Source organism: Vanacampus margaritifer, chromosome 8 (assembly GCF_051991255.1).
Source record: "Vanacampus margaritifer isolate UIUO_Vmar chromosome 8, RoL_Vmar_1.0, whole genome shotgun sequence".
Lineage (NCBI taxonomy): Eukaryota > Metazoa > Chordata > Actinopteri > Syngnathiformes > Syngnathidae > Vanacampus > Vanacampus margaritifer.
The window spans coordinates 22,136,123-22,163,803 of record NC_135439.1 but is presented as its reverse complement, the minus strand read 5'-3'; the positions used below and the strand labels follow the sequence as shown (position 1 = coordinate 22,163,803).

Below are 27,681 nucleotides of genomic sequence, written 5' to 3'. Positions count from 1 at the left end.
AGGAGAAAGGTATGAACAGTTTTGGACGTGCCACTTTTTGTTCAAATGTATATAAAAGCTGATAATAATAAAAATCCATGAGAGAGAGAGAGAGAGAGAGAGAGAGACTGCAATGCAATGTATGTCCCTCATCGCAAAACAAACTGAAATTAGGGTAATGTTTATTATTCAGCTAGTCACACACACTGTAAACTACAAACAAGGCATACACTCTAAAAAACAACAAGACACAAAAACGATGTGGTAACGTGTATTGCACTATTCTAGAAAACCCCCACCCAAAATTACGTACGGTTCTATAAAAAGCCACCATGTGATACAAGTGTCGATATACATACCTTCTTGTTAAATTTTTTTGTTCAAATTGATGTAGAAACGTCTGAAAATCCGACTGTTCTTCTCTGCACTCTGTCATCGTGACTCACCGACTTCACTGGCTCCGTGAGAGGAGGACTGAAATTACCGTAATGATGATACTTTTTTTCTGTAAAGCACAGGGCTTAGCTTTCAGACACCATTGGAATTTTTCAGATAGCACAAACGGTGCCAGAGTTACGGTAATCCAAAGTGCACCTACGGAAATGTGCCGCCGACGGCACGTTTGGTAATAAAGCGTTACACAGTAGCGCAGGGGACATTTTTAGACTATAGAATTAAGGAAATCAAATTAGCTTTTGGCATTCTTCCTAAAAAAAAAAAAGGGACAAATTGTGTCCTGGGAGAGATTTTTATTTTTCCAGGACAGCTGGTCAAAAAAGAGAACAATTCTCTCTAGTAATTCAACTCTATCTCTAGCATCTGTAATTTGTACATAAACTACCCAATAATTTCATATAAAATGCTCCATTTAACCTGTACTAAGCACCAAGTGCATTTAAATGTATTTTCTTGGGGTGAAAAAAAGAAGAAGCTCATAGTTAAAATCAATTTGTCGAAACAGATCAATTTGTGAAAAGCTGGCACAATTCCTATTACTTTCACAAAGAGACAGACAAACATTTGATGTCCAGGTCAGAAGTAATGTGTTTTCTTCTTTTTTTGCATGAACATAAACCAAGATCGTCACTTTACACTGATTTGCTCTGCATCCCTCAGTAGACTGAGAAGCTTCTCCATCTTGGCCGTTTCCACTTCAGGACCTTCGGGCAGCTCTTGACCCTTCTTGCCCTACAAACATGCACATACACAGGCTTTACTTAACCTTTGCTCAGTAAACACAAGCAGATTACATACACAGTTAAACTGGCTGCAGTCAGTATATTGAAAACAATAAAAATAGAAGACGGGTCTTCGCTGAAAACAACATACAAGAAAATATTACACGGATGTTGAATGGTTGGAAAACACCATCTACATCATAGTGACTGCTGCCCTGCAGCTCAGATCGATATAAGACATAATTAGATTACAAAAGACACTTTGCAAACTTCATTAAATACCCATTTTCATTCATTGCTTCGCCTTGTAAAATTCAAATAATAGTGTCTCGATTACACACCCTCTATTGGACATTTTCCACAACATCCTGAAATTTGTTTCTGTGCAGCACATATTTACGGTGTTGATTTGCCATTTTATGTTTGTGATCATTTTAGGAGGACTCTCTGTCAATGTTATTAGCATAATGTTGATAAAATTTGCAGTGGGTGCTTGTGTCTGATGGCTATTTGCTACTCTGATGTCTAAGAGCACTGTCAGCGGTGCTGAACTTAACTGTAATTATGTCCCAAATGTACTCTCAAGGACTGCAGTTTAAGGTTGATAATGATGTGCCACGGGCCGTCCGTGTGTGTGTGGCCTTGTTTTTGTTACATAGTGGGGCCAACATTTCGGGATTTCACAGGGTTGTGGGGCACACCCGTCCTTGTGGGGCCATTTTGCTGGGCCCTACAAGTTTAGACCTCTTTTTGAGGGTCAAGACTTGGTTTTAGAGTTTACGTTTGAATTGGGTTATGGTTGAGGTTAGGGTAAGAAATAGGGGTAGGCAATCATTTTTGATGGTTGGGGTTAGGAAATGCATTATGTCAATGAGATAGCCCCACAAAGATAGTAAAACAAACTTGTGTATGCTTGTTTATTCTGTATTCAATGCGTTGTAAAATGTATAATGCGTTACAATCATTATAATGTAACCTATTTTCATTGCACAAGAAGGAAACCTTTATGGTCAATAACAAAGACAGATACAATTAAATTGGATGGATTTTAGGTTTCAATTATAAGTCTAAATAAGTAAGTCCGCATCTACTACAGATTGATTCTAATGGGTTTAAGTTATGTACAAATCCTAAGCCTAAACCCTTCAAACATATGACATGCAAATGTAAATATAAACATTTAAAGCTTGGAAAGTCTTATAAAGTCTTTCAATACATTTAAGGTCGTTACTAATGGGAAGCCCATAAGGCATAGTAAAACGAATGAATCACAGGAAAAATCTTCTAATCCTTTAAATAACAATTTATTTAAAGATCATCTCTTTTGCCTCAGGCTCTAGTGATATCCATTGACAAGATAATCTAATCAGAGCACTCAGAGTATACGTTGTTAATTGTTGACTGGCCTGAATAAGAAAAAAGGGTTGTGTTGGGACATAAACAAGGACATAAACACATGCCTGATACTTCCAGGTGGTCTTCTTGTTCATGACTCTTACCTTTGTTTTCTTGCGGAGGTTCGGCGACAGTTTCAGGCTGATGACAGAGCCTCTGTCATCTCCCACAATGATGATTGGATGGACGGGATTAAACTCAATGTGAGTGGGTTTGGCCTTGTTTTTTGCCACCACTGGCTGCTGGCAGATAGCCTGATACTTGTTGACGCTCAGATCAAAAACATGAACCTGGAAAATATTATATATTACTGAGCTGGTCAACCAACAGATACAGTATATACACTCAATGATCACAACGTTATGTACAACAGCACAATCTATTGTGATCCAATGTATTATTATTTTTTAAATCTCTTTATGAGGACAATATCATGCTAACTGTAGTAATGTGCATTACCATGCAAGTCTTTGGTCACCATTAAAGTTGTGGTTTTAGTCATGAGCTAATGATAATGTATAGCTAGACAGCTAAGTACCCCCATTAAGGCTATTGAGTGAAGTCAAAATGGCGGTCGGTGAAATGACTCTCTTTGTCCATTGAAAAGCATTGGACTTTGGATCGTTGGAATTTGATTTGTAAGGATTATTATGATCACTTGTGTGTTAGTTAGCTAACACTTTCTACTTCCTGGTTAATGGAGAAAGAAGAAAAGACATGGAGTTCCAATTTGTTTCTGAGTTCTTGTTCCTTCACGCGCCATACCTCTACAAAGTTTTGTGGACATTGATTTTGTATTCTTCTATTACAACGCCTTTGACAGAGTGTACAATATTATTGCCTTTTGTTGCACGTCGTACAAAAAGATTACAACTGGTAATATGTTTCAATAGGAGGATTCTGTGTGACATCATTGTTTATGTTTTGTGCGTTGCATCACGGGAAGAATCGGAAGCTGAGTGGCAAGAAAGAGCGTGTTTTACATGTAGTTCGATGGTTTTGCACATTTGGAGGAGGATTAAGAGAGGTAGATGGATCATTATTGCTGTGCCATCAATTGTACAGCCCGTCGGGAGCCTGATAAAAAGTTTATATCGCATTCCCACCGAAAGGGGCCGCGAAAAAGGAAAGAAATGGCTGCGAGCCGTGAGAGTATAACTTGACGCTCTAAGCCTGGATTCCGGCTTTGTGAGGCTCACTTTATTCCCGGTAAGTACTTGTGACTATATATTTGTTATATGGAGAGGATTTAAAAAAATTAATGAATTGATTTTGTGCATTATAAAATCCGCTGGGTCATATTGTTTTGCGGTCTTATTCAGTTAAAAGGCTGCTCTCCCTTCATTTTATTCACCAGTAAATGCTATACCTATGTCTTGAATTTGGAGGGGGGGGGATGACATTTTATTTCTGAAAAAAGAAGGGTTCACATGGGAAACTGATAGGGTTCCGTACCTCCAACAGGTCAAGACTCACTGAATCACTGTCTACTCTTTGCGAGAAAGTCGGCTCAAGAGTAGTTGCTCTGGATGACACCGCATAATATGTGAACTCTTTACAGCCCACTCCTTCAAGCCAACAGATGAATGACTGTGCCTGTGTCCACACTAACTGTGAGTACTGGCTGCACACAAAGCGTTGCAGTCATCACTTATAATTACTGACTTCCTGTAGCCTGTGTCCCTTTGGCAGTGAATTACTCTGTGTTTTTCTATTACTGTCTTCGAGGAATTATTTCACCGTCAGTAATGTGATCGCATTAGATTGCCCATGTATTTACTAACTACTCATGAAAAGTAATAGGCTATACACCATGAGTCTTTCTAATCCATTTCAAACTGAAAGACAGTCACCTTACAATTTGCATTATATATTTATACCAGATAAAATGTTTTGCTTTTTTTTTTCCGGACCTGAGGATGTTGTTTTCTACGCCACACACCCAAAAGTACTGTAAATGATCTGAAACTGGTTGTTGTAGTGGAGAACTGCACTGCATCATACTGAGAGGTGCTTTTAATATTTCACTCCTATCATGTTGCTTAATAAGATAAAACATTTGAACTTTGTAAAGGGAAGATGTGTGAATTTGGAGGGCAAAGATGACACAGCAAATATGGATTTTCAGAAGAATCTTACTTGGGCCTACTGATATTTCATCTTGACATGACAATTCCACATCTGTCAGCTCTGATGTGAAATGTCACCAAAATGAAACTGAGTTTTGTGTTAGCTTCTTTCTCACGTTTCAGGCCAGCAGGCATGTTGTTATCCTCGCAAACACAGTAGCTATCAGTCTAAATGAGTTAAACGGATGTCACAGAAAATGAAAAATGTCATGGGCATATGCGCTGTCAACGATGGATGTTGAAACGATGGAATTTTGCTGAAATAAAGGTTGGTTTTCTCTCATTTTTTCAAAATCTGCAAAGGGAATTATTGTGCATCCGGTTAATTTCTTACAGCTTGGGTTCTCAGGGGACATTTGCATCAAAAAGGGACATATACAAATCGAATCGCTTTCTTAACATAAACCTGGACCTTACTCCTTGTAGAACAGTTGAAAATTGGGTACAATCCAATAGTCAGAAAAATAAGTGGACCACTGATCATGACCTTGATCCATTACAGTTTAATATTCCCAAGTGTGGAGGGTGTTCACTTTGGGAAATGTAACAAACTTAAAATAACTTCTTAAGAATTGATGATACATTTGGCTCTCATTTTACACATTATATTACCTGAGACTCGAATGTGCATTTTTTTTATGGCTTTCTAAAATGGTGGGGATAATTGTTGTGACAAAAAAGACACAGTATGAGGTGTGTGGGGGGGACAAATTAATACTTTCTGATTTGATTGATGGCCCAGTGGAGAATACAAGAATTACGACTTGAAGGATGTTAAATTTGTGATGTGGAAAAGATGTGTCTTTGACTGCCTAAAGTAAGAAATATTTCACAAAACATCAGTAATCTGTTGTACAAAAAGATACATTATTAGGTACAATAGTGATGACAACTTGTTCACTTCAAACCATCAGGTCAAACTGACTTCTGGAAAAATAGAAGGCCTACCACAAAGGTTAGTAAATGGTAAAAAAAACAAATATCTATAAACAAAGACTGTTACAGGCTTTTATCTACTTGTTTTGTTGTTTTCCCTGCTTGAAATGGAGTGGAAGATATTCTTCATTTTCATGGCCCAATTTTCAAGCCCAGTGCAAGTCTAGCATTTTCGTTCTTTTGGTATTTACTTGACTAGCACAGATAGAATTGGGCATTTTGCCTCGTGTGCCATTGTGGGATGGAACACAGCCAGCTCCAGGGCAATCAAATTGGCATGAAAATGTGTCCCTTTTTATGCCGAGCGTAGTTTTGAAATGGGACTCCTAGTGTTTGGTTTAGTAACTGTCATCCTTTTACCTTTTATGTATTGTATATATGGTCAAATGTCCAGTCCTTCAATAAAAAAAAGAACCAGCAAATAAAGTAAAGAGTCATATAATTCACAAATTATTACTTTCAAATGGTCCTTACCAAGCCGTCTGTGGTGACAGCAGCAAAGACAGTGGAGGAGTATGGTGCCCAGGCCACATCACCAACTGGAGCATTGAGCTCAAACGTTAACATGGGAGTGCTGGAGAGAAAAAAGGTTCAGACAAGCAGTGTGAACATTATCTGTCTTTGTTATTAATATGTTGAAGCAACAATGAGAACAAGTGAGCTCACTGTTGAATCTGAATACTTAAGTTACAGCTTTGTACAAGTAAAAGTCTCTCAATACTTGTACATAGAGACAAAAAAAGGATCTCAGAATTTTGTAGACTTCATTTTGCATACTTAAATAGTATGTATAAACACACCTACACGGACATTGCATTCAAAATAAAATGTTGCTTGCTGATTTTTGAATCTTTCATCCATCAATCATCTTACTTGACAGTATGGTCCCACATCTTGATGGTCCAGTCTGAGCTGCAAGAGATGAAAACCATTGGATGGTAAGGATTCCACTTTACTGCATCCACTGCCATGTTGTGGGCAGCGTAAGTCTCCAGGAACTGGCTTGAGTAATTCCTGGAGCACTAGGGAATGACAATAAAATGTACTGTAAACCAAAGGTGATGGTGAACACTCACTTTCCTCTCTTTTGAGATTGTCTTAAGTGGTACATACAATAGAATAGATTGTGTTAGTCATGCAATGAAGAAATTGTGGTTTGTAGGAGCAGAACAACAATAAGAAGAATGGCAACAGGTGTGATCTACCAGTTGCATAATTAAGGCTCATATTACGATCCAAGTAATTGTTTTACTAAATGCTTTAAATAATATGAATCAATATGATAGCTAGAAAGATAGATGAAAAAAAGAATGGTAAAATTGTTTTTACTTCTGAAGAATAACGAAATCATGTGTGGTTGAAGTGTTAAAAAGTCTAATTTTTAATTGTCTGAGTGCAGTGACAAATAAAGTGCATACTCTCAGACTAAATCAGCTTTATGGCTTGTGGGCACAGCTGCTGTATTTCAAGCCACTGACAGTTCATTGACAGCCAAATCTTGGGTGGCGGAATGAATGTCAACATACCTTGTGTATTTTGCCCTCCTCGGTGCCAACGACGAAAAGAGAGTCCCCCTGTTTGTGGAAGTCAAAGGATGTACCTCCAACTGTCGACAAGTGGTATTTTTTGACAGACAATGACTAATGTATATAAAGCATTACAATAAAAATAGGTAATATCTACAATTTAGGATATTACAAAGAGAAAGTAAAATCTCACCGGTGCTGCACTCATGAATACTCTCCGTACCATCCAACGCAGAATCATCCAGTGTAAGCCTGATAGTGTCTGAGAAGACCAGCTCATTCTGCAGACATTCAAATACATTACGATACACTTGCACGCAGTTCTAAACACATTTATTATAATAACTTGTCATAAAATTGAAAAGACACTACAGCGTAATGAACTGCTTTAATATGGACTCATTTGTCAGTAAGGTGGGGGCTTTAGGACCCAGATGCGGGAAGGAGGCAGAGGTGCAGTCCAAAAAGACGTTTTAATATATAATCAAAAAAAACCTAACTTCAAAATACAAAATAAACTGAAATAACAAAACAACTAAGGCGAGACTAACAACATGACATGGATCCTGATCAGGCGAAGAGGTCAGCATGACGTGGCGAAAGACTTACGACAGTTGCAACAGCAAAAATGAACCGACAGACAGGGGGGAGACAACCGACTAAATACACCAACACTAATGACATGACAAGACACCTGGCTGAGGGCACTGATTGGATGACACATGAGGGTAATGGGGAAAGGCGGACACAATCAAGGTTGACACAGACACCACACGAGGAAGGGCAAGTGACCAGAAACGAGAGGAGTCAGACTTTTCACAATAAAACAAGAAATGACAAGACAAGGGGAAAACATGACAGGGAGTAAACAAGACTGAAAGTAAACATGACAGAACCCCTCCGTCGAGGGACGGCTTCCAGACGTCCCTTAAAAAGTTCAAAGAGGCGGGAACCTGACACATCCCTCCAGTCTAGTCCAGGGGACGTCCCGGACACCAGACGAGGGGAGCCCGGCGGCGCCGATCTGGAGGGCGCCCCGGACGCCACACCGGAATAGGACGGCCGTGGGATGAACATCTCCTGTCCACCCCCATGGGCCTGACGCCGCCATGGAAGAAGCGAAGAGACCCCGCACGAGAGCGGCCGAAGCCAGGAGGCCCGGGGCTGCAGAGGCGAGGACGCTCGGGGTCCTGAGGCTGCCGTGGAGGCTGCCGTGGAGGCGCGAGGACTTGAGGCTGCCGCGCAGCCGGAAGCTGCTGTGGAGCTGATCCAGAATCCTGGGGCTGACGTGAAAACGGGACGGAAACCTGGGCCTGACGCGGAGCTGATACGGGATCCTGGGGCTGACGTGAAAACGGGACGGAAACCTGGGCCTGACGCGGAGCTGATACGGGATCCTGGGGCTGACGTGAAAACGGGACGGAAACCTGGGCCTGACGCGGAGCTGATACGGGATCCTGGGGCTGACGTGAAAACGGCACGGGAACCGGGGACTTTGGCTGACGTGGTTCGGGGACATCGGCTGACGTGGTTCGGGGACATCGGCTGACGTGGTTCGGGGACATCGGCTGACGTGGTTCGGGGACATCGGCTGACGTGGTTCGGGGACATCGGCTGACGTGGTTCGGGGACTTCGGCTGACGTGGTTCGGGGACTTCGGCTGACGTGGTTCGGGGACTTCGGCTGACGTGGTTCGGGGACTTCGGCTGACGTGGTTCGGGGACTTCGGCTGACGTGGTTCGGGGACTTCGGCTGACGTGGTTCGGGGACTTCGGCTGACGTGGTTCGGGGACTTCGGCTGACGTGGTTCGGGGACTTCGGCTGACGTGGTTCGGGGACTTCGGCTGACGTGGTTCTGGGACTTCGGCTGACGTGGTTCGGGGACTTCGGCTGACGTGGTTCGGGGACTTCGGCTGACGTGGTTCGGGGACTTCGGCTGACGTGGTTCGGGGACTTCGGCTGACGTGGTTCGGGGACTTCGGCTGACGTGGTTCGGGGACTTCGGCTGACGTGGTTCGGGGACTTCGGCTGACGTGGTTCGGGGACTTCGGCTGACGTGGTTCGGGGACTTCGGCTGACGTGGTTCGGGGACTTCGGCTGACGTGGTTCGGGGACTTTGGCTGACGTGGTTCGGGGACTTCGGCTGACGTGGTTCGGGGACTTCGGCTGACGTGGTTCGGGGACTTCGGCTGACGTGGTTCGGGGACTTTGGCTGACGTGGTTCGGGAACTTTGGCTGACGTGGTTCGGGAACTTTGGACGACGTGGTTCGGGAACTTTGGACGACGTGGTTCGGGAACTTTGGACTTCGGCTGACGTGGTTCGGGAACTTTGGACTTCGGCTGACGTGGTTCGGGAACTTTGGACATTGGCTGACGTGGCACAATAGGGACATCAGCCTGCCACCATGGGGAGTGAGGAGCAATAGGGAGACTATAACCCGAGGATACCGAGAGTGAAGGATCGTGACGTAAACTAACGGGAGTGGGTAAGGAACCAGGTAAAGGGGAAACTATGTCATGACGTGGCGGTAACGGTGGGCTATGAGGTGCACGCGATGGGGACCGGTGTGGTGAACACGGCGGAGACCCAGGTGAGGAGGGGTGACATGACCCGGTGTCAAAATAATCCCTAAATGAAAACTGTGAAGAAAACGTGGTGAACTAAGCTGGTGAAAAAGTCCAATTCGGAGTCAGATTCGGAACTGTAATCCGTAAGTGCATTAATGGGAAAGGGACCTTCATTTTCATCATCGGAGATGTCAGAGTCTAAAAAAAATTGAGGCGACAAAATGGTGTCGTAGGGCAGAGACTTGAGTGCGTTTTGCTGATCGCGTGAAAGGGGAAGAGAAGACAAATACCGCGAAAAGGAGCTTACTTGGATGGAATGGGATTGGATGGCAGGCTGATGGTGCTTCCGTGTCGACCGACGACGAGTCGGTCGCTTACGGGAGCTTCCCGCTGGGTCTGATCTTGGTCGGTTCATTCTGTCAGTAAGGTGGGGGCTTTAGGACCCAGATGCGGGAAGGCAGGGCAAGGAGGCAGAGGTGCAGTCCAAAAAGACATTTTAATATCTAATCAAAAAAAACTAACTTCAAAATACAAAATAAACTGAACTAACAAAACATGAAGCTAAACATGACAAAACAACTAAGGCGAGACTAACAACATGACATGGATCCTGATCAGGCGACGAGGTCAGCGTGACGTGGCGAAAGACTTACGACAGTTGCAACAGCAAAAATGAACCGACACAAACAGGGGGGAGACAACCGACTAAATACACCAACACTAATGACATGACAAGACACACCTGGCTGAGGGCACTGATTGGATGACACATGAGGGTAATGGGGAAAGGTGGACACAATCAAGGTTGACACAGACACCACACGAGGAAGGGCAAGTAAACAGAAACGAGAGGAGTCAGACTTTTCACAATAAAACAGGAAATGACAAGACAAGGGGAAAACATGACAGGGAGTAAACAAGACTGAAAGTAAACATGACATCATTCAATTTCAAATGAGCAATAAGCATTTTACTATTTTAAACAGGAATGAGGGATTTCAAGATGAATTCACCGTTTATACATAATTTGAAACAGCACAATGGGCTACAATGAGAAGTTATAATAATAATAATAATAATAATAATAATAATAAGAAGAAGAAGAAGAAGAAGAAGAAGATTTGATTTTGATTTGATTTTGAAAAAATACATTTATTTGCCGCTCTTATTTACATTATTTTCCTAAACACACAGGTCGGCAAAGAACAATTCAATAAATAGACAAAAAAATAAAATGCTTTCACAGCAGAACATCACTAAAACACAGCACCTCTTCATTCACATCGCACAGTGCCCCGTTAACAGTCCACATGTCACAAAAACTCTCCAGATCTCCTGCTCTCTTGTAAAAACTAAAATCAATAAAAAGTCTGGACTTTATCAACTTTTTACACAGAACCGTGGGATCAACTTCTGCCCCATCGTCAACTTTCCTTTTTCGGGACAACCACACACCCATCTTGGCCTGGCTCAACACAAAGTTTAAAACACGGCTTTCCCTCTTGATCTGGCCCTTATGGTTAAAACCATAAATAAAACAGTGCTTGTGAAAAGCTACTTTACATAGAGTAAAAACCCTATCGACAAAATCAAAAACATATCGTAAACGCTCGCATTGATAGAAACAGTGAAATACTGTTTCCCTGTGCCCACAGAAGGGGCAGGTATCCGCAACGAGAAGAAGAAGAAGAAGAAGAAGAAGAAGAGCAGCTGGGTGTGGTGGGGGGGTGTTGTCTGGGGGTTTGGGGGTCTGGGGGGCGGCGGGGGTTGGGTTGTGGTGGGTGGCGGGTGTGGAGGGGGGGGGGGGGGGTGCAGGGGGAGCAGTGCCTGTGGGCCGGTGGGGTGCCTGGTGGGCCTGCCGTGCCCCGTTCTGCTGCGTTGGGCTTGGGGCGCGGGCCATGTTGGGGTGGAGGGCGCTCCTGGCTCCTGGGTTTGCTCTCTGGCCGGTGGCCCCTTCGGAGCCCGGGGGTTGTGCCTTGGCGCTGATGCGGCCTGCGGGGCCCTGGGGGGTTGTGCTTGCTCTGTCCTGGCCGTGGTCGACGGCTCCCCTCTTTGGTGGAGGTTTTCATGCATGCCAGATCCACCACACCAGCATCTACCGAAATTCAAACACAATCTGCTCCTTCCTCTGGTCGTTGAATTGGTGGAGGCTGTGGATCTCACTCTGTTTTGTCTGTCCTTCCTTCCTTTCCTCAGTCTCTCCTTTGGTCTCTTGAGGTCTCCCCGATTTGTTGGAATTTGGATGTTTCTGAAGTTGGTGAAGGACTCTGGTTGGTGGCCCGGTGGGTGGTGGGTGATGTCTGGTCGGTGCTGGATTTCATTTTCCTTTCGTTTCTTTGATTTTTCCTCGAGTCTCTTGACAACTTCACGACTCTAGCTGTATTCTGAAGTATTCGGTTTAGATGAACGGTATGGGATTTTTAATAGGTTTGAGGTGAATTAATGAGCACACACTCACACGCACACTCATATGCACACGCATATACAAAAAAAAGAAAACGATAAAAAAAAGAGAGCAATGATGATGACATGTCGAATCGGTAAGATTACCGAATGAACAATACTGAGCTCTCTGAAAATAAAAATAAATAAATAAAAAAGGGAGAATTAATGGATAGAAACAATAATTATTGTACTGTTAAGAATATATTTTCAGGTACAGAACTTCAACATATATATAACCGTATAACCGTCACACAAATTCTGTTTACTTATAGGACAGCAGTGGTGGTAAATTAAAATTGTTAGCACTGCATTGCTCATCCCATTATTTTATGTGGCATGCTAAAATGTCAAAACTGCAAATTGTCCGTCCGTCCGTCCGTCCGTCTTCTTCCGCTTATCCGGGGTCGGGTCGCGGGGGCAGCAGCTTTAGCAGGGAAGCCCAGACTTCCCTCTCCCCAGCCACTTCAGCCAGCTCATCCGACGGGACCCCAAGGCGTTCCCAGGACAGCCGAGAGACATAGTTTCTCCAGCGTGTCCTGGGTCGTCCCTGGGGCCTCCTGCCGGTAGGACATGCCCGGAACACCTCCCCAGGGAGGCGTCCAGGAGGCATCCGAACCAGATGCCCGAGCCACCTCAACTGGTTCCTCTCAACGTGGAGGAGCAGCGACTCGACGCTGAGTCCCTCTCGGGTGACCGAGCTTCTCACCCTATCTCTAAGGGAGAGCCCGGCTACCCTGTGGAGGAAACTCATTTCGGCCGCTTGTATCCGGGATCTTGTTCTTTCGGTCACGACCCACAGCTCGTGACCATAGGTGAGGGTAGGAACGTAGATCGACCGGTAAATCGAGAGCTTTGCCTTTCGGCTCAGCTCCTTCTTCACCACAACGGACCGATACAGCGTCCGCATCCCTGCAGACGCTGCACCGATCCGCCTGTCGATCTCCCGCTCTAACCTACCCTCACTCGTGAACAAGACCCCAAGATACTTGAACTCCTCCACTTGGGGCAGGACCTCCTCCCTGACCCGGAGAGGGCACTCCACCCTTTTCCGACTGAGGACCATGGTCTCGGATTTGGAGGTGCTGATCCTCATCCCAACCGCTTCACACTCGGCTGCGAACCGCTCCAGTGAGAGTTGGAGGTCACGGCTTGACGAAGCCAACAGCACCACATCATCTGCAAAAAGCAGAGATGCAATGCTGAGGCCACCAAACCGGACCCCCTCAACGCCTCGGCTACGCCTAGAAATTCTGTCCATAAAAGTAATGAACAGAATCGGTGACAAAGGGCAACCTTGGCGGAGTCCAACCCTCACCGGAAACAAATTCGACTTACTGCCGGCAATGCGGACCAGACTCTGACATCGGTCGTACAGGGACCGAATAGCCCGTATCAGGGGGCTCGGTAACCCATACTCCCGAAGCACCCCCCACAGAACTCCCCGAGGGACACGGTCAAACGCCTTCTCCAAGTCCACAAAGCACATGTGGACTGGTTGGGCGAATTCCCACGCACCCTCGAGGACCCTGCTGAGGGTGTAGAGCTGGTCCACTGTTCCACGGACGGGACGAAAACCACACTGCTCCTCCTGGATCCGAGATTCGACCTCCCGACGGACCCTCCTCTCCAGCACCCCTGAATAGACCTTACCTGGGAGGCTGAGGAGTGTGATCCCTCTAAAGTTGGAACACACCCTCCGGTCCCCCTTCTTAAAAAGGGGAACCACCACCCCGGTCTGCCAATCCAGAGGCACCGTCCCCGATGTCCACGCGATGCTGCAGAGACGTGTCAACCACGACAGCCCCACAACATCCAGAGCCTTTAGGAACTCCGGGCGGATCTCATCCACCCCCGAGGCCCTGCCACCGAGAAGCTTTCCAACCACCTCGGGGACTTCGACCCCAGAGATAGGGGAGCCCACCTCAGAGTCCCCAGACCCTGCTTCCTCAAAGGAAGGCGTGTTGGTGGAATTGAGGAGGTCTTCGAAGTACTCTCCCCACCGGTTCACGACGTCCCGAGTCGAGGTCAACAGCACTCCGTCTCCACTATACACAGTGTTAACGGTGCACTGCTTTCCTCTCCTGAGACGCCAGATGGTGGACCAGAATTTCCTCGAAGCCGTCCGGAAGTCGTTTTCCATGGCCTCACCGAACTCCTCCCATGCCCGAGTTTTTGCCTCAGCGACCGCCAAAGCCGCATTCCGCTTGGCCAGCCGGTACCCGTCAGCAGCCTCCGGAGTCCCACAGGCCAAAAAGGCCCCATAGGACTCCTTCTTCAGCTTGACGGCATCCCTTACCGCTGGTGTCCACCAGCGGGTTCGAGGATTGCCGCCACGACAGGCACCAACCACCTTACGGCCACAGCTCCGATCGGCCGCCTCAACAATTGAAGCGCGGAACATGGTCCACTCGGACTCAATGTCCCCCGCCTCCCCCGGGACAATGGAGAAGCTCTGCCGGAGATGGGCGTTGAAACTCTTTCTGACAGGGGATTCTGCCAGACGTTCCCAGCAGACCCTCACAGTACGTTTGGGCCTGCCTGGTCGGACCGGCATCTTACCCCGCCATCGGAGCCAACACACCACCAGGTGGTGATCAGTTGACAGCTCCGCCCCTCTCTTAACCCGAGTGTCCAACACATACGGCCGCAAGTCCGATGACACGACTACAAAGTCGATCATCGAACTACGGCCTAGGGTGTCCTGGTGCCAGGTGAACATATGGACACTCTTGTGCTTGAACATGGTGTTCGTTATGGACAGTCCGTGGCGAGCACAGAAATCCAATAACAAAACACCACTCGGGTTTCGATCGGGGGGGGCCTCCCAATCACGCCCCTCCAGGTCTCACTGTCATTACCCACGTGAGCGTTGAAGTCCCCCAGTAGAACGAGGGAGTCCCCAGGGGGTGCGCTCTCCAGCACACCCTCCAAGGACTCCAGAAAGGGTGGGTACTCTGAGCTGCTGTTCGGTGCATAAGCACAAACAACAGTCATGACCCGTCCCCCCACCCGAAGGCTGAGGGAGGCTACCCTTTCATTCACCGGGGTAAACCCCAACGTACAGGCGGCTAGCTGGGGGGCAATGAGTATTCCCACACCTGCTCTGCGCCTCTCACCGTGGGCAACTCCAGAGTGGAAGAGGGTCCAGCCCCTCTCGAGAGGATTGGTACCAGAACCCAAGCCGTGCGTGGAGGTGAGTCCGACTATATCTAGTCGGAACTTCTCAGCCTCGCACACCAGCTCGAGCTCCTTCCCTGCCAGAGAGGTGACATTCCATGTCCCCAGAGCTAGCTTCAGTAGCCGGGGGTCAGACCGCCAAGGCCCCCGCCTTTGGCTGCCACCCAACTCACTGCGCACCCGACCCCTTTGGCCCCTTCCACCGGTGGTGAGCCCATGGGAAGGGGGACCCACGTTGCCTTTTCGGGCTGTGCCCGGCCGGTCCCCATGGGTATAGGCCCGGCCACCAGATGCTCGCCTTCGAGCCCCACCTCCAGGCCTAGCTCCAGAGGGGGGCCCCGGTGGCCCGCGTCCGGGCAAGGGAAACGAAGATCCAAGGTTTGTGTTCGTCATTGGGGTTGTTTGAGCCATGCTTTGTCTGGTCCCTAACCTAGGACCTGTTTGCCTTGGGTGGCCCTACCAGGGGCATGAAGCCCCGGACAACATAGCTCCCAGGCTCATTGGGACACGCAAACCCCTCCACCACGATAAGGTGATGACTCACGGAGGGGACCGCAAATTGTCCTCGCTTTTAATGAAGATAACATTTTAATATTGTAAGCATTTTTTACAGTCTCCCTTTTCAAATAAATTGAGTAATAGTTGAACCAATATTTTTTTTCTACTGGTTGTGATTTCAGAATTTGTTATCCATAATTTTTTGGTGTATACAGTATGTAGTGACATGTAGGAGGTGATCAGAGATTTATGTGGGTTTACACTCTAAAAACTGTTGTGTCAAAAGTAACACAATTGTGGATTAAAAAATGGGCCGATGCACTTTATGGGTCAATTTGACCCAACTTTCTTGGTTGTTTTGTATGAAATGAACAAAATTTTTGACCCAAGTAAAAGATCTGACCAATATTTATGACTTGTTTTACACTGAAAGACCCATTTCTTGACTCAAAGTTGGGTCAAATTGGCCAAAGTAGAGAATCGGCCAATTTTTTACCCATAGTTGGGTTAACTGTTTTTAGAGTGTAGTAACAGCCCGCCGAGGGAAAACACTGTTACGATATAGCCCGTGATAAAAATGAGTTTGACACTCCTGCTTAGAAGGACAGTCAAAAAACAAACATATCTGGAAAAACAAAACTAAAACTATTGGTAGTTAAAACTGTAGCCGGTAAAGCTGAGTCATTTTGTGTCAGATATTGTGTCAGATATTAGTCAAACTGAATAAAAGTTCTTCCTTGAGAATGTGACAACCTATAACCTACCAATTGCACTAACTATTCAGAGGAAATAGTAGTGGTCACAAAACAAACCTTAATGAGTGTCCAAGACACAACACGGCCATCAGAAGAAATTGAATAGAAATTGTGATTGTTGTCCATATCATCATTCTGCCATCGTACCTGTATCAATAGTCATAATCAATTGCAATAAACCATTACTATGCCGCTTTTTTTTTCTCTTCATTTTTTAAATGTCAGAGTAAGCTGAGGCAATATAATAATAATATCTCACCTGCCAGACAGGGTCAGTGTGCTTGCCAGTTTTAGCGTTGCTCTTGTATTCGGGTTCCAGTCCCTTCTTCTTCAAATTGTACACACACACGCACCCATCATAGAAACCGACAGCCACCAGATAGGAATGTTGCTTATGAATGTCGAGGCTCTGGACGCCAGAATCTGTAGGGAAGATGTACTCGGGGAAGGTCGAGTTCTTCAAGGTGTAGAAGAGAAGCATCCCACGACCCTGTTTGCTGAAGTCATCTGCCGGTAGACAGGATAGATGAAATGTTTATTCAGTCATGCTAATAATGATGCTTGCTTCTCAGAAAGTCAAATAATTGATTGATTCATGTGGATGACTCACAAGATCCCAATCCCACACCAAAAAGGTCAGGATATTTCTCATTCCTGCGGAATAAGGTGCATTCATTATTCATCCATCTTGACTTGTTGGCGAGCAAACCTACCAGCAGAGTGCCGTCACACACATCATTTTGGCTTTGTCATACTGGAACTTCCACAAGGGAAGAAGAGAGCCCTCTTGCTCCCTAAATTCATCTGCTGCATCCTCAAAGTATTTGAAATCTGAAAGGACATACAAGGCGAGAGGATAACTTTTTTGTCGCAGTGTGACAGATTGCAATATTGGTGGTGAATTGATTCACGACGATCAATACAGCATAAGAGTAAACATACCTTGTGCTATATCATTACATGTATTCTGATTGACCATTCGTTCCAACAATGTGACTGCAATAGCCATTTGGGTGATGTCATCACTCTGCAGATAAAAATAGAATTGACCCATACGGAAAAATAATGTTTCCTGTTGCACAATGAGCAAGAAGAAACATGTGGTTAACAAACCTTTTTTGGCTTTTTGTCAAAACATGAGAACCCCCTCACTCATGCGTCTGGACGTGTCTCAAAAAGTACAACTTAATGCAACTGATTAGTAAATGAAAATCATTTTAATGTGTTTCCTTAATTTGAGCATTTAATTCTTAGTTGTTTTTTTTGTTTTGTTTTAACTTCAAACATTAAAATAAGTATGTTGCAAATAAATAAGTACAGTAATTACAGTAACTTAAAAAAATATTAATCACAATAAATAATAAACCTTCCTTTGTTATATTTACACAGTAACTCTTAAAACGGAACAAAACTGGAGCTCCTTTGAAACAGGCATTTAAACTTTAAATATCAAGAATAAAGCACTTAAGAATATAGTACAGCTACATTATAAAAAACACCCTTTAAAAAAGGGTAAATAAAAACAGCATTTTTTCCTCACCTTTGCACACATTCAATATTGTTTATACAACAAACTTGCATCATGTTAAGTTTATACAAACAAACAAATAAATACAAACATAAATAAATGTTAACATTGTTCTTCTGTTTTAATTCTTCTTAGTAAGTTAGTACTGAACTGGTGAGCTATTTTCAGAACAGACCCGTGTGCTTTGTAAAGGGTCTTTGAGTGTCTAGAAAAGTGCTATATTATTATTATTATTATTATTTATGTTGTGTTGGGAGCAACATGAGTAGATTTATTATTATTATTATTATTTATTTATTTTTAAGAACAGAGCAAAGAAGCCTTTTCCCCTTTTTGGAAGAGGAGGCTCCACCTCCATGTCCCTTCCCGTTCTCCGCTTACCAAGAAGGAGAGAGAGAAAAAGTTAGTTAGAGGCAATTATTTTGTTGGCTCATTTAGCAACCCTGCAAGTATGAGACTTGAGCTGACACGCAGCTGTTGTGATTTTGGCGCAGCTGTGTCACATTATTGATCTTGGAAATAGATTACGGTATTACATATTTTTCACATACCCCCTGCAATGTGCACACATAACACTATTTAAGAAGTTTCCCTCCTTCAACGTGCCTAATTTAAAGGATCATCAATAAGCTCTGCAGAAACCTGATAATGATCTCGATCATTGGATCCAGGTGTGTTGGAAGAGAGAAACGTCTAAAACATGCAGGACGGTGGCTCTCGAGAATCCGAGTTTGAGATCTATGATGTAAATAGTAGATCATACAGTCCATAGCAATCAGCGACAGTTACCGGCGTCTCATTTGGAATCTTCTTTTTGTTTTGGTCATCATCTTTCTTTGGTTGGAAGGATCTCTGCTTGTCTTTTTTCATTTCTTGTTTCTGCACCTCATCCGTGTACGCATCATATATCTCCCACTGAACAGACAATAATTATAAGCATTCCCTTGCGGCTGCAGTTGCAGTATTGAAGTCAGAGAACGGACAACCTGACTGGCACTGGCCGAAAAGTTGCAGCGTGGAGGAGGTACAGTCTGGCAACTTCTATCCTGCACAGGAACAGAAGTTGAAGTCTTGAGGATTTGCTGTACTGTATGTATACAGTATGTTTTGTTCTACTCAAGTGAGTAAGAAATTAGAGTTTTGTTTTTTAATTCCTACCCGCAGTGCATCGTTGAGTGTTTGGGAGGCTCTTTCAGTGAAATTGAACTGGTTTGTACATTTTGGCTCCTGATCGTTTGTTTTGGAGGCAACGCTGTCCGGTCTATCGTCTTCTTCAGCATCCTCCTCCTCACCTCCATCAACAGATGCATCCTACATGGAAAACCGACTAAGATGATCATACTGTTCAACTACCAAGCAATGTCTTTTGGATCATAATGGATGGCTCCAGAATTGTTATTTCTCAACAAAACATGTATGAATAAAAACACAATTTACCAATGTTTCTAGTTTCTCCTCATCAGGTTCTGCTCCAGTAGCAACTGTTGCTATCTCTGTACACAACCAAGAAGCAAATCATACATGTGTTTTTAAATTTCATAACATGTGGATAGTGACACTTGGTGGCCCAGAGTAAGAACTACACTAGAATTTTTCACAAACAACGAACTTTGCAGTTGTAATAAAAGACAGATGGGGGATTTGACAAAACAATCAATGTCTTTAAACAGAACATGTAGCAGGTGTTAGTGAGCACCTTCAGGGAGGTCTTCACTGGCTGCCAGCCTGCGAGCTTCATCAGAGTCCTGATGTATGAGACAACCATCCAAGACGAAGTGGATAGCCAGCTGATCAACAACACTGGTCAGCTTGAAAGCACCTTCCTGGAAAAGACAGAGAGCAACAATATTAAGAGTTGTGATTTGCACTGCCACAATAAAACTAAACTAATTAAAAATAATAATTTGCTGTAACAATAGATGTGATTCCTATACAGTACTTTACATAGAGTGCTCAAAATGCTGTAGTCTTACCTTGAAACTGTATCGGACAATGTTTTGTGGTGCATGTGGATTTTTTGCTGTCAGAATCCTTGTGACATCTTCTTTCAGCTCCTATTACATTCATATAGACAATAGAAACAAACAGCAAAGTACCGGTACTTCACTGAGTAATTCTTCAGGGTAACTAATGATGTTAAAATGATAAGGAATTTTATTTTTATGTTATCTTTCTCTTACAGCATCAGTGAGGTCCAGTTGATCAGGAGGTTTAATAAGTTTGCCATGAGCCCTTTCTTCCCAGCTGTAATCACCACAGTCATCCTCCTCATCCTGCAATGTTGCATGCAGTTGTAGGGTATTATTATTATTGTTATTATTATTATTTTATTATATAATGCAAAAAAAATAAATTAGAGTGTGATTTAATTTTTATTTTATTTTATTTTTATTTTTTTTAATTAAAATTTTTTATTTTTTTTGTTTTTTTTCCTGGAGAGCTCAGTATTGTTCATTCGGTAATTTTACCAATTTGACATATCATCATCATTGCTCTCCTTTTTTTTAATAAAAAATATAAAAATATATATATATATATATATATATATATATTTTTTGTATTTTAATTTTTTTTGAATGTGGGTGAATATGTGTATGTGCGTGTGTGCGTGCGTGCGTGCGTGCGTGCATTCATTAGTTCACCTAAAACCTATAAAAAAAAAATAAAATCCCATACTGTTTCCCTAAACCGAACACTTCCAGCCAGAGTCGTGAGGCCGTTAGGAAACCCGAGAAAGGACCAAAGAAAAGAAAGGAAAGTGAAATCCAGCACCGACCAGACCCCACCCACCAGGCACCAACCAGAGTCCTTCACCAACCCCAGAGACATCTAAATTTCAACAAATCAGGGAGACCTCAAGGGACCAAAGGAGAGACTGAGGAAAGGAAGGAAGGACAGACAAAGCGGAGTGAGATCCACAGACACCAGCCTCCACCGATTCAATGACTTGAAGAAGATTGTGTCTGAGTTTCGATAGATGCTGGTGTGGTGGATCTGGCGTGCATGAAAATCTCTACCAAAGAGGGGAGCCATCGACCCCCGCCAGGACAGAGCAAGCGCAACACCTCAGGGCCCCCCAGGCCGCGGCAGCGCCAAAGGACGACCCCCGGGTGGGGGCCACCGGCCGGAGAGCAAACCCAGGAGCAGGAGCGGCCCCCACCCCAACGCGGCAGGACGGGGCACTGCAGGCCCGCCAGGAACCCCACCGGCCCACAGCCCGGCTCCCCATCCACCCCAACCCAGCCCCAACTTCCCCCAGGCCCCCAAACCCCCAGACACCCTCCCACCCCCAGCCCCCCCCCCCTAACCAGCCCCCCCCCCCCCCCACCAAGCCGCCCCCCAAACAAGCCGCCCCTCCCCACAGCCCCCCAGCTCCCGACCCCCAGATCCCGGGGACCCCCCGCACCCAGGCACCGGCGCCGAAGAGAGGCCAGGCAGCGGAGCGGAGAGGGCATCCGCGCCCACCCCATCCCCCACCGCGTGAAGGAACGGAACACCGGGGGCAGAAGGGGAGATGAGGGCACCGGAGGACGGGCGGCACCCCCGAACCCCAGGCCCAGCGGGGAAAGGCCCCGGTCGTCACTCCAGCTCCACCGATCCGCCCGCCCGGCCCCCGGAGCGCCGAGACCCGGGCCACGGATAGAGCCCCCGGCCCAGGGGAGGGGGAGGAAGGCGGACAGGGGAGGGGGAAGAGACGGGGGAAGGAGACGACAAGAAGGGCAGGAGGCAGCGGCAGGACCGCAGAGAGAGGGGGAGAGGAGGAGGAAGGGCGACGAGGGAGAAGGGACAGGGAGGCGGAGGACGGGCGGGGAGAGGCGAGGAGGGAGAGGCAGCAAGGGGGAGGAAGGGGGAGGGGAGAAGGGAGAAGGGACCACGGGGCACCCCGGCGGCCCACAGGCCCCGAACCGCGTCGCCGGGCCCAGAGCGGCGGACCACGCCGGGGCGGCGCCGCCCCGGACACCAGGGAGAGCCCCGCAACGCAACACCCCCCAAGAGACCCAGGGAACGGCCAAGACGCAGCAATTTTATTTTATTTTAATGTAACTCACCTTTCGCTTACTGGTAGCTTTTTGTGACTTTGTCCCAGCCACCTTCTGATCAGTGACATAAAAAACAAAAACAACAGGATGATAGATGTTACATTTACACAATATACAAAAAAAATATTTGAAAATAAAATTGCTAAATATTTAGCTAAGTATGCTTATTCACTGAGCCACACCTAGTTCCCATTAACTTAAATCAATGTCTGCAGTATGATGCTATTATTAATTTATTTTATTTTACCTTTTTCCCTGGTGCTGCAACATTATTGGTCGGCATCTTCATAAGCGTCAACTTTGGACACAACTACAAAGGAAAGTTCCAGCAGGAGAAGACAGGATTGGTTTGCCTGTTGTATACTGGTCGCCTCGGCAACCACCAGTCTCAAAACAGCTTCTTCGATTGTCCTTCTGGCAGCTGGCAAACAACTGTTGGTGTGCATTACTGCCACCCGTGGATAAAACCTCTGCTTGACCCACTTAAGTTATCCTCAAAATAAACATTCTTCTCTCATGCACTTATGCAACCACATTTGAGTTTATTTATCCCAGTCGCAAACACAACAAGCACACATGTCCACACACCATTGAAGGCTTCATTTTTTACATTCCTAGACTTCTGCCATTTGTCTCATTTTGTTTTCTTTAGCTGGGCTATTTACAGGAGATATGTGCCACCAACATCGCAACGTTTAATAACTGTCCGTTTGAAAATTTCTGTGCAATTAAGAGCAACAGTTTCAGTTGAACATTAGCTCAGTTTGAACATTAAGGGACTTAAACCAAGCCTTATTGTGATTATAAGAATTACCCAAGCAGTTGCCCATTTGGACATACAGGAGCATGTCCTAAAAGTCACTATACACTTCCTTTCTTCTTATTCTTTATGGCAGCCATCTCTAGGATGTTGGTGTTTGTCAACTACAGATCATGTTTTGCCAAGTTTGCCGTGAATAGCGTAAATTGTGCATTGTGACAGCCATAAACATTCTTAAACTGGTGCTGTCAATTGATGACAGTCTGACGTTTGTCTGACTGATACCTGAAACCAAATAGAAAAAATGAAGGTGAGCTGTGACTTTTGGGATACACTGTTATGGGGACATAGTAACAACAAGCACTCGAACCTCAAACACAATTGTAACCGTGTATGATGATTTCAATAATATGTTCAAGAACGATTTTGCTGAATGTAGCTATTCTCTGTTTTTGTTTGTTTGTTTAATTCGACAGAGATGTATAATACAAATATCAGGCAAAACAATTTACGTATTTTACAAAAAATATGCAACAATGTAACACAAATAGATTCGATAAAAAATTAAATAAGCAAAGCATAAATAAATAATTAAATACATTCCAAAGATATCATGTTTTTAAATATTTCTTCGTGAATATCAATTATTGATTGTACTTTTTTTTATTATATCAATTTGAAAGACTTAAAATAAATGTCAATCCCAATCAACCTTGTGTTTGTTTTGCTTTTGTCTGTGCCCTCGTGACATCATTAAAAAATGAAGGTTTACTTTGCCCTCAAAGGCCTCTGGAGATGCAAATAAAAACAACAATAATACAACAATATAAAGCGGTATTTCACATGAGAATCTGACAAAATTATTATTATTATTAAATTTAAGGTCTATTAAAAATGTGATTATAATCTGTTTCATCAAACAAGCTCAAGGTGGTTTTGTGTCAATTAGATATGTAAATGTCAGCCGAGAGGTGCATTTGCTTCACTGCGCACTTGATAGTGATGTCCTCCCTGATAGGGTGGGCCCCTCATGAATACTTAATCAACCCGGAAGTTAGGCGGTGCTGCTATTTTGCTGTCGAGTCACCTCTGTCGGGATGGAGGAAAACGATCCGCTATAATGCTGCAACGGAGCATCTCCAATCGGGACACTTCAGACACAAACCGTAGTTAATCGTTAATACTGAACCGCTATAAGAAGGTTTTGGCAAAAATGATGGAAGAAATCGACAGGTTCCAAGTGCCACCAGTCAACGGAGAGACGCAACCTTTGGTAAGCGAGCAAACACTCATCTTTATGCTAATCGGCCCAATGAATACGATTGGAGTCGTTATTGTCTACTTTGTGCGTTTTGCGTTATATTCCAGCGAGCCTTCGATCCGATAATCAAGTGAGCATTGAATCGTATCTGTGGTTGTATTCGAATGGGAGAAACGATAACGTCAGATTGATAAACGAATAAGAGCATCGCTGCCAAGTCTCGCCCCTCCTAGAAGGAACACGAGCCAGTAAACAACGCATTATTCTTGCTCATGGTTAAAACGTGGCAAAAGTCACATCTTTTAAAACAACACTAGTATATCGGTGTTGACATTTAACGCAGCCTGCGCCCACCACTCTCGAATTTCGTCATTTGGTGACGTATAATTTGGGTGCAACCCCACATGATGAAGAGGAGCTCTGTTCTAGACTCCTGGCTGCTACGCTCTTCACGTTTCCATTTTTAAACTAGTCATGTGACAAATCACAGTTAGTAACAGGAAGTTACAAGAATATTAGGGTATTATTCTTTATTCTGAATTCTCAACCTTTTTTGAGCTAAAATATCTGAATGGTGGATAAAATGGTCACTTTCAGTTTTCCCAGCATAGTGGAATTTCTCTGTCAGTTTATGGCACCAATAGATAAACAAATATATTAATAATGACCAATTAAGTGAAACTAGTAGTCTTTTGCCACCATCTTGTGGCATCCATAGGCAATCACAAACCCTATTAGGGAGGTGTCAGTTTGCACTTCTTCATTGTTTACGGCAGGGCATTAACATAACAGAAATGACCTCACTAACCCAATATTTATACGTTAAATTTAAATCTTTAAAATTAATGAATTGTTGGCCTATAACCGCCTTAAAATAATGTATACCTATTTTTTTCTTCCTAAACCAAAATATAGAACATAACAAAAAGAAAGATGCATTTCAAACCAAAGTGTCATTTTATGGAACAATCTTGATTGTAAAACCAAAACATCTTAGTCTATTTTTATGAAATATATAAAACCACAATTACGGAAGCATATATAATATATTGATATGTAGCAAGAAATTATGATACTGAATCATTTAATTTTGTAATTATTTTGTTATGTTTGGGTGTCACAACTGTAGCTGTCATTTCATTTTGTGTTGATTAGGGGCAGGTGTAAGTTTTACTTCTTCCTGCCCCCTTTCATTTATTTTCTTGTAAAGAATGAAATAAATAAATAAATGAAATGAAGGGAAAGGAATGAACATAGACTGTGCCAATCCTAGATTATAATTATACACAAGCAGTATCTTTTTATGCTTTAAACTAAGCATCAGTGTTTTTTTGTTATTTTATTGGTGTAATCACTCACTTTACATTTCTACGCCTTCTGATTGTGTCCGAGGTACATATGGCAGGGCCTTTGTAATGCTAAAACACTTCATTGTCATCCTGAATGAATCAGCTCTGCACCTGCTACACGGACACAAACACACTAAGTTTGTCCTCAGTATATGTTGATGTTATAGTCTGCTCTTCAAATGTAGTATTTAGAATTAAAATTTTCAAAAAAATTAATTAAAAATCAGATACTTATCTAATTTTTAGAGTACCAGCATGCATATGAATAGGAAGAACGACTTTGCTTGTGTAGTGATCCAGTTATGAGAGCTGCATTGACTGTTACGAGGTTATGTACAGTAGAACAGTTGCTATTGTAATTAATTCATGGTCACCTGATTAGTCAGGCCTCACTGCCATTGGCTGCTGGAAAGCCGTGAAGCCATGATGCGTAATCCTCCTTCAATCTCTGTAGACTTGGTGTTGTGTCAGCAGCCTTGTGACGCTAGCATCATCAGGGAAGGCAGTAAAGGAAGATCAGGGTAATGAAACGGATACAGTACATTGGGAGTTTGTGTCAATTCTGTGTCAAAGTGGGTGTGACAATATATGATACAATATGTGTGAAAGCTAGGGGTAGCAGACCATGTTGTATTTTTGATACCATCTATAAAAAAAAAAGCACTAGCTGGTCCTGAATGTCATACTGTAGGTATATATTTTTTTATTGCAGACATGTAAATTATCTTTCAAAGCAGTTTGGTTCCCTTTCTTAGTATTATTTTCTTTTTTTCTTTTCTTTCTTTCAGGAGAGCTCAGTATTGTTCATTCAATTTGACATCATCATTGCTCTACTTTTTTTTAAAAAACAAATAAATTAAAAAATTTTAATAAATGTTTTTTTTTTTTAAATATATATATATATATATATATATAATTTTTTTGCGTGCGTGCGTGCGTGCGAGCGTGTGTGTATTCATCAGTTCACCTAAAGCTCATTAAAAAAAATCCCATACTAATAATATAATATAATAATTAATTGCCAAATGCAGAAACATCAATGTAAGTTATCACGATGTAGTGGCTCTCGCTAACAGACAGAATTAAGTAACCAGAATTAGGTTAAAAAATTCTATATACGTAGACCATGTTTCTATAAATTTTGATATTTGTTTTTTATTTGAGGCAGATATTTTTTCCATTAAAATGTGATTTATGAGGAGGTTAGACCATTGGTCGATATTCAGAGTTTGTTTATTTTTCCAGTTAACAAGAATTGTTTTTTTAGCGATAGTAAGGGCTACAAGTGTAGATTGAAATTGTTTATGTGGTAAGTCAGTTGTTGTTAGGTCACCTAGCAAACACAAGTTTGGAGATAAAGGTATCCTACAGTCCAAAATAGCGGAAAGTTTTTCTAAGACTTTAGTCCAGAAATACATAACCGGAGTACATAACCATAAAGCATGAACATAAGTGTCTGTAGTGTTTTGTAAGCATTGGAGACAAATGTCGGAGTCTGAGAGTCCCATTTTCTTCATCATATATTGAGTAATGTATGTTCTGTGAATAATTTTATATTGGATAAGTTGTAAATTTGTGTGTTTTGTCATTTTAAATGCGTTTTCACAAACTTGAATCCAAAAGTCAGGTTCCGGTGCTATAGGCAAGTCTGTCTCCCATTTCGAGATGGGTAAAGACATTTTATCAGTATATGAAAGTAACTTATATATTTTTGAAAGTTTTTTTGTTGTTGTCGGAGAAAGCTTGTTAATATCTTTAGCTAAAACAGGCGGTTGGAGCGTACCCCGAAGTGTTGGAATTTTTTTCTTTATCATATTTTTAACTTGTAGATAATGTAAAAAATTTCCATTTTTTATATTGTATTTTTGGAGCAAGGATGTATATGATATAAATATATTATCTGAGAAGAGATGTGTAATTCCTTTCTGCTCCCACACAGCCAAATGAAACGGTTGGTTGTTAAGTTGAAAGTCGGGGTTATGCCATAGGGGAGAAAGTCCACAGGGCTCCACTTGGGCTTTTGTCAATTCTAGTGCCTTCCACCAGGCAGTCACGGTGGCAGAAATCATTGTTTTTTTAAAACAATTATGACGCTTAATCGATGTTGTAATAAAGAGTAAATCTCGAAGTCTGAGGTTATTACAATCCTTCTGTTC

General features: G+C 43.5%; 2 protein-coding genes across 3 annotated transcripts in view; one reads left to right on the top strand and one right to left on the bottom strand.

Annotated features, from left to right (window-relative positions):
• Positions 1-698: 698 nt before the first annotated feature.
• Positions 699-25,961, bottom strand: LOC144056081 (dynein axonemal intermediate chain 1-like). The gene is made up of 21 exons (XM_077572485.1): positions 25,900-25,961; positions 22,403-22,465; positions 22,165-22,209; positions 20,296-20,388; positions 20,089-20,169; positions 19,812-19,938; positions 19,553-19,608; positions 19,274-19,426; positions 19,102-19,161; positions 18,905-19,030; positions 17,530-17,614; positions 17,301-17,418; positions 17,198-17,241; positions 16,847-17,094; positions 16,645-16,734; positions 7,337-7,424; positions 7,144-7,223; positions 6,491-6,639; positions 6,092-6,191; positions 2,657-2,842; positions 699-1,167 (listed from the first exon to the last, which is right to left on the bottom strand). The coding sequence occupies exons 2-21, from the start codon at positions 22,442-22,444 to the stop codon at positions 1,063-1,065; spliced, it is 2,076 nt and encodes a 691-aa protein (XP_077428611.1). The 5' UTR covers positions 22,445-22,465; positions 25,900-25,961; the 3' UTR covers positions 699-1,062.
• Positions 23,958-27,681, top strand: part of fam219aa (family with sequence similarity 219 member Aa) — an 18,254-nt gene continuing 14,530 nt past the window's right edge. For both annotated transcript variants that reach the window (XM_077572483.1, XM_077572481.1), the window contains exon 1: positions 23,958-24,188. In XM_077572483.1, the coding sequence (XP_077428609.1) occupies positions 24,129-24,188 (60 nt within the window). In that variant the 5' untranslated portion in view covers positions 23,958-24,128. The remainder of the gene's footprint in view (positions 24,189-27,681) is intronic.

What these genes read in the sequence shown, in the direction of transcription:
- LOC144056081 (XM_077572485.1), bottom strand. Translation starts at nt 22,444, where the DNA reads ATGAAGATGCCGACCAATAATGTTGCAGCACCAGGGAAAAAG. An exon ending in AACTGGACCTCACTGATGCT is followed by an intron (nt 20,170 to 20,295) that starts GTAAGAGAAAGA and finishes TGAATGTAATAG; the next exon opens with GAGCTGAAAGAAGATGTCAC. An exon ending in TGTGTGACGGCACTCTGCTG is followed by an intron (nt 17,242 to 17,300) that starts GTAGGTTTGCTC and finishes CTTATTCCGCAG; the next exon opens with GAATGAGAAATATCCTGACC.